Source organism: Gekko japonicus, unplaced genomic scaffold (assembly GCF_001447785.1).
Source record: "Gekko japonicus isolate JY-2015 unplaced genomic scaffold, Gekko_japonicus_V1.1 scaffold1191, whole genome shotgun sequence".
Taxonomy (NCBI): domain Eukaryota; kingdom Metazoa; phylum Chordata; class Lepidosauria; order Squamata; family Gekkonidae; genus Gekko; species Gekko japonicus.
This window is the reverse complement of record NW_015164708.1, coordinates 411,490-418,015: the sequence shown is the minus strand read 5'-3', so window position 1 is coordinate 418,015 and position 6,526 is coordinate 411,490. Positions and strand designations below refer to the sequence as shown.

General features: G+C 63.2%; 1 protein-coding gene across 1 annotated transcript in view; it reads left to right on the top strand.

Annotated features, from left to right (window-relative positions):
* Nucleotides 1-6,272: 6,272 nt before the first annotated feature.
* RAB28 (RAB28, member RAS oncogene family) overlaps nucleotides 6,273-6,526 on the top strand; it is a 135,272-nt gene continuing 135,018 nt past the window's right edge. Inside the window, exon 1 of the mRNA XM_015409535.1 lies at nucleotides 6,273-6,439. Coding sequence (XP_015265021.1) covers nucleotides 6,365-6,439 — 75 coding nt within the window. The 5' untranslated portion in view covers nucleotides 6,273-6,364. The remainder of the gene's footprint in view (nucleotides 6,440-6,526) is intronic.

Genomic DNA, 6,526 nt, shown 5'->3' with positions numbered 1-6,526 from the left:
ACCCCCCCACGGTGGCCCCCACGGTCCAACCCCCGCAGGCCGTCCCCGGGGCCACGGCCACGGTGGCCCCCGCAGGCCGCTCCCGGCACCCCCAGTGGCCCCCGCAGTCCTGCACCCGCAGGCCGCTCCTGGCACCCCTGGTGGCCCCCGCAGTCCAGCCCCCGCAGGCCGTCCCCGGCCCGGGGGCAGGCCGTGGCTCCGTGGGCAGGGGGTGTGCCGCCGGCCGCGGGCCAGACCACATGGACGGCAAGAGCCAGGAATCAGGGGACAGTGGGAGGCCAAGCCGGAAACGGAAGAAGACAGAGCTCTACTCCCCCCCACAGTAGGGTGCACAGTGCCAGCAGCCGCCCGCGGCAGTGGAGGGTGGTTCCCCCCACACCCTTGCGCCCACCCCTCCCAATCCGCCCGGGTGTCTGCTGCCTCAAACAAGGTGTCTGGCACGTGCCCAACCGCGTGCCGATCCGCAGCACGGCCCTACGCCTTTGAGTGCACAGCAGGGGTGGGTGCCCTCTGTGTACCGGTGGCTTGCAAAGTAAAGTGCCTTACGATACAGCTTTAGGTGTCGTCACCTCAATCCATGGGGGGAGGGGGGGAGGCGCGGGAAAGGAGGGGCCACACACCACGCAGAGACCATGTGTTACGAAAATAACTTTATATACAGAAAAACCCAACAGTAAACAACAACAACATGAGCAACAACAACAAGAACAACAACAAGGCAACCCATGACATCAGCCCGAACTCTCCCCATCTCCCTCAACCCCCCTGTCCTCGGCCCACAGTGGGTCCGGCGGGATTGGCTGATGCGGCCCCTCCACCTCCTCAGAGCTCATATCCTTTGTCTCCACCTGGGACAGGCCCTCCCCAGACGCCTCCCCCTCACTCTCGACCACCCGTCCTCTGGGAGCTGCTGTTGGCGGTGGCGGCTGGGCCCTCCGACGCTCCCGCTCCTCTCTGCGCTGCTCCTGGAGGGCCCCGTCCAGACGCAGCTCTATGAAGAGCCGGCACAGCTCCGCAAACTGCTGGTCATGCCGTTCCACTGAGGGCAAGACAAGACAGGTACCACGACATCAGTGGCATGACCTCAGGGACCACCACGCATAGGGCCGGACTCAGTAACCGGGATAACCACCCCAAGCCACCCATGCATACCATGCCCACAGACACCTGGCCCCAGGGCCCGCACCCTGACACCCACGTCCCAGCCGTCACCAGCCACCTGGGGGCCGCCCCGCACCTGGCTTTGTTGTACCCACCTGACACGCGTAGGTTCTGCTGTGCCGCCTCCACATTGGTGAGCCTTCGGGCCAGATCTCCCCCACGTGCTGGTGACGAGGGCCAATGGGACGGCCCCGCCCCTGCAGGGACAGAACACCCAGTCATGCTCCAACCCTCTGCCGTGGGCGCCAAGGGCCCTGCAGGGAACACACACCCATGCACCCACAATGCAGCCTCCACCAGGTCTACAGGGGGGTTAACGTACCTGGATCGCATTCAGGGGCCGAACTGATGACCACGGCGGACCCGGCCGTGGCCACTGCTGCCTCCTCCTCCGCCTGGGCACCTGCTGGAAAGACCACAGCTGTCACGCGGGACGCCGGACCTTGGGAGGCCCCAGTGCCACTGCGGCCCGCTGAGGGGGAGATCCCAGGGGACCACCAGTGCGGCTTCCAATACTCATGGATCCCGTGTCCATCCGTGTGGACATGGGCGACGGGTGTGGATGGGCCCGATGGGCCCCCTGGTGGCAGCAGCGCACCCTGGCCGAGCACCTGCCACATCGGCAGGCCACACTCCCCAGGGGCCGTGGCCCCAACAGGCGCACAGTGGCCATGGCCACTCCCAACACGGCCTTCCAGGGTTGCTCCCCTGGCCCCACCGCACTCCATGTCCTGACCGCTCAGACCTCCTGCATATGTCGCCCCGCCCAACGGCCCCCGCTGACCTGCATCAGGCTCTCCACCATGGAGCGGGGAATCCAGTGGGGAGCTCAGGATTTACGGGGACAGGAAGTGATCTCGCATGAGGCAGCTGTGCGACATGGCCCACGCATGTCACTCGCTTGGTGGCACGGGTCTCTCGTCTCCTGTGGCCCTCTGGCCCATACTCCCATGTGGGCTGAGCTGCCGGGGGCGCCACCATCCCAGGCCACCAGGGAGGTCCTGGGGCCATCGCACCAGGTGCTGTTTGGCAGGTGGCCAGCTTTGGCTGCCCTGCAGTGCCACTTGCCACTGAGCAGGCGACCCTCCACAACTTACCTTGCTCCCTTGGGTGGCGGCCTGGCACGGCCGCGGCAGCTGCTGACACCTTGGCAGCAGGGGAGGCCGCCCTGACCCTCCTCGTGCGTGGACGCCCTGTGGGTGAGAGCACATAGCAGATGGTGGCACATGCCCTGGCCATGGGAACAGGGCGGGGGGGGATACTCACTGTAGGGGGTCCTATGGCGACATCCGTGCCGGTCGCTCTGCTGCCACAGGGCACGTAGAAGGTGGAATCTGGGAGGGCGCTCCCCCCCTTGGAGAGATGCCCTCCCAGTCTTCCAGCGCCTCAAAAAAGGCTGCCTTCTCCTTTTTAAATTTAGACCGGGCCTGGCTTGCTGTCCTTCTGTAGCCCTGGGCGGCGAGCCTCTCAGCCACCTCGGTGAACACATCGAGGGTCTCGAGGTGGGTCGAGGGCATGGTGGCCGGGCCCGCCTCTAGGTCGTAGAGTGCCCTGAGGAGGCACTCCACCTCCTCAGGGAGCCATAGCACACCCCTCGTTGGGAAAGCCATGGCTCTGAATACTGGTTGGGGGCCTCCGCTGACTGCGCATGCCCCGTTCTGCGTTATGTTGCCTTTTGCAGGAGCGCAAGGCGACACTTGCGCATGCGCGTTGGAGCGCTACTCCGAAACCCTCCGTAAGCGACTACGGCCGGAGGAGGTGGGCTGGACGGGTCGCTCAGCTCCCGGTAGGACGTCACTGCAGGGACGCCGCGGAGACGTTCGCTCTCAGGGCTGAAGGGGCGAGTGAGTGAGGGGGATGGCACGATTAGAGGCCCTGGACACGGTAAAGGGGACAGCGTGAGCTGCCTGTCACTGGTGTGTTGTGGGCCCTCCCTCATGTTCCGTTGTCCTGCGCCCCTGCTGTGCCACGGGGCCCAATGTCTGGTCGCTGCCAGCGGGTGCCATTGGCCATTGGTTGGGGGGCCTTCATCCCGCTAGGGTCTCCTGGCTCACCTCCACAGCCATGTGTTCAAGGCCTCGCGCACCAGCTCGCCTGCGGCATCTGCCGTATGTGGGTCCGGGTCGAGGGGGGCCGCCTCTGTGTCCGCAAGTGCCCTTCGTTCCTCCTCGGTGAACACTTCTGGCACTGCATGGCCACGGTCCTCGCACAAATTGTGCAGGATGCAACAGGCTGCTACGACTGGAATGACATTCCTCAGCTCCACTGGCACCTCCAGTAGCAGGCACCGCCACCGTGCCTTCAGGTGGCCAAAGGCACGCTCAACCACATTCCGCACCCTGCCGTGCACCTTGTTGAAGTGCGCCTGCTGTGCACTGAAGTGGCCTTTGTAGGGAGGGATGAGCCAGCGTCGCAGGGGGTATGCTGCATCAGCCACTATGAGTGGCGGCACCGGGACCCCCTCGATTGTGCGGGTGGGGTTACCGGGCACGTAGACTCCCGCTTCCATTCTGGCCATGATGTTCGACCGCAGAAGAACGTGTGCATCATGACTTTGGCCACTTTGGCCGACCACGATGTCCACGAAACAACCCACATTGTCCACGGTGCCCTGCAGGAGTACTGAGGTGTAGTTCTTGCGGTTCACGTAGAGGCGGGCCAGGTGGACAGGTACTCGCACACGGATGTGGCAACCGTCCATCGCAGCAACGCACTGCGGGAAGCCCTTGGCGGCAAAGGACCTCATTACCTATGATGGACACACAGAGAGTGACTGCTATCGCACCCACTTTGGACCCGGGGGGGCTAGTGCAAGGGATGCCACCTCCCGTGGTGCTGGCCCTCTATCTCCCTGCCGCCTGCCCCTGCCCACGGAGCTGCCTATCTCCCTGTCCCCCTCCCCATCCCCTCCTGTCCGCACCCTATCTGGGTTCCGTAGGTACACCAGTCTGCGGTGGAGCTGCTCTGAGATTGCCCGTGTCACCTCCATCATGATGCCAGCCACGGTGGACCGTGCGAGACCAAACTGCTGTTCAATGGTTCTGTAGGACATGATGTTGCCCATCCACCATACACCGACCGCGACACGTTCCTCCACTGACACGGGTTCACGCATCTTTGTACGCTGTCGCTGCAGTGTGTCCCGGAGGGCATCCACCAGCCACATGAATGTTGACCTGCGATTGGATGGTGACATGGTACTGCCTTTATCCGGGTCCGGCTGTCACGGGACCGGTTGTCATGCCCATGTCACGGCAGCAACCCTATCCCTCCGTACTGGCGATAGTGTCACAGTGTAGCTTGTGGCCTGCATGCCATGGGCGGCCGCCTAACCCCGACATACGCCCTCCGCATGTTACCTGGACATCCTGAATTGCTCAAGCCATTGCTCATCTCCCCAGACTTGGGTGACGAAGGTTGCCCACCATTCCTTGGCTCGTGGGTACACCCACCAGCGGCGGCTGGGACACTCCGCAGAGAGACGGATGAGCTGGAGCGTCTGTCTTCCTCTGTGGCTCTTCCGCCGCCTGCTGCAACGTTGACTGCTACCTAGCTGTGTGGTGGCCATGGCCGTCCTCCGTCTCCTGCCTGCACCCATGTCCCCCTTCCCCTGTAGGCAAGCTTGCTGGATCTGGAGGGCCGCTATGGCCACTGTCGCACAGGTGGTTAGGGTGGCTGTGCTGTGGGATCCCCCCTCCCCCTCCATTGCCTGTCCGTCGGAACTTTCTTGGGGTCTGGTGGCGTCTGTTGCCCTCTCCGTTCCACCCAGCTCCCGGCTTCCGCATTTCCGTGACAGACTGTCAGTTTCCGTTTGTGCGCATGGACGGGGCCGCGCGCACCCGGCTCCTCGATCTTGTGCATGCGCGACCTTCATTAAAAAAAAAAATCTCGTTCCGCTTGCCACGGAAGCGGCGCCTGACGATTGCTGGTGTGATCGCGCGGCGCCGCTTCCGTGCCACACTGCAGGCTCGTCGTGTGATTGGCATCTCCCCCCGACCATGGTAACTCGATGGAACCTCGCCGGAGCGTCTGATCGCGCAACCGCGCGTTTCTTTGCTCCGGGACGAACAGCCCCCCCCCCCCCGCATTTTCCTGGCCGTGTGACCGCAGCCTATGTTGATTTACTGCCATTCACAGATCTTAACAACTGCCTTGATCCAATCTCAGCTATAATCGCCCCAATACTTATGCATCTTGATTCTAATTACCACTTCCGGGCAACTAACCCCACCCCCCATTCCTATATGCAAGGGTTGAGGAAGTTCTGTTTCACTGTATCTGAAGAAGTGTCCTTTGCACATGAAAACCTATTTTGTTCTTGTTGTTCAGTCACGACTCTTTGTGACCCCATCATGCCAGGCCCTCCTGTCTCCCACTGTCCCCTGAAGTTTGCTCAATTTCATGTTGGTTGCATAGGTGACACTGTCTAACCATCTCATCCTTTGCAGTCCCCTTCTTCTTTGACCTTCAGTCTTTCCCAGCATCAGGGTCTTCTCCAGCAGTGCTCCCTTCTCATTTGATGGCCAAAGTATCTGAGCTTCAGCTTCAGTCCCTGGCCTTCCAGGGAACAGCCAGGGTTGGTTTCTTCTAGGATTGACTGATTCGATCTCCTTGCATTCCAGGAGACTCTCAAGAGTCTTAAACCCGGAATAAAACCTCGCTGGTGGTCCGAAAGGTGCCTCAAACGGGCCTCCAGCGTTGCTCTCCTGCTTTGGACCGGGAGACCGACCTGCACGTGCCGGGCTAGAGGGGGCGTTCCCCTCGGCCGCTCTCGCCTTCCCGGGGCCTTAGTTACCACGCAGGGCGTCACTAGCAGCCCGATCCTTGACGGCGGCTGCTTCGGGCAAAACCATTAATTGGCAAAAGGGGAGCCGCCGGGCTCGCGATCGGCATCTCGGTGGGAGGCAGCCGAGTCTCGTTCCAGCTATTCCCGCGCCGCGCTATTTCAGTCCCTCGCCGGCTCCGGCCCGCTCGGTAACGCCACCTCCGGTCGGCCTCGTCGCCTTCCTTTTCTGTTCTGTCCGTCCCCCCCCCCGCGTTCGGCCTCGTGGTCTCGCCCAGCGGCGACCATAGCGACGAGCGGCCGGGGAAGGGGGGGGGGGAAAGCAAGATGGCGGCGGCGGCGGCGGCGGCTCTGCTTCTGTTATCACCGTGAGGAGGAGGAGGAGCGAATGAGCGCGGGGCTCCCGCTGGCCGCCGGGCGATGTCGGACTCTGAGGAGGAGTGCCCCGACCGACAGCTCAAGTTCGTGGTTTTGGGCGACGGCACCTCCGGCAAGGTCAGCCACGGCCGCTCAGCCCGTCGGGCCGGGAGTCTCGCGTCGTATCGTGGTGGTGGTTTCGGACCCTGGGTCGGCGCCCCCCCC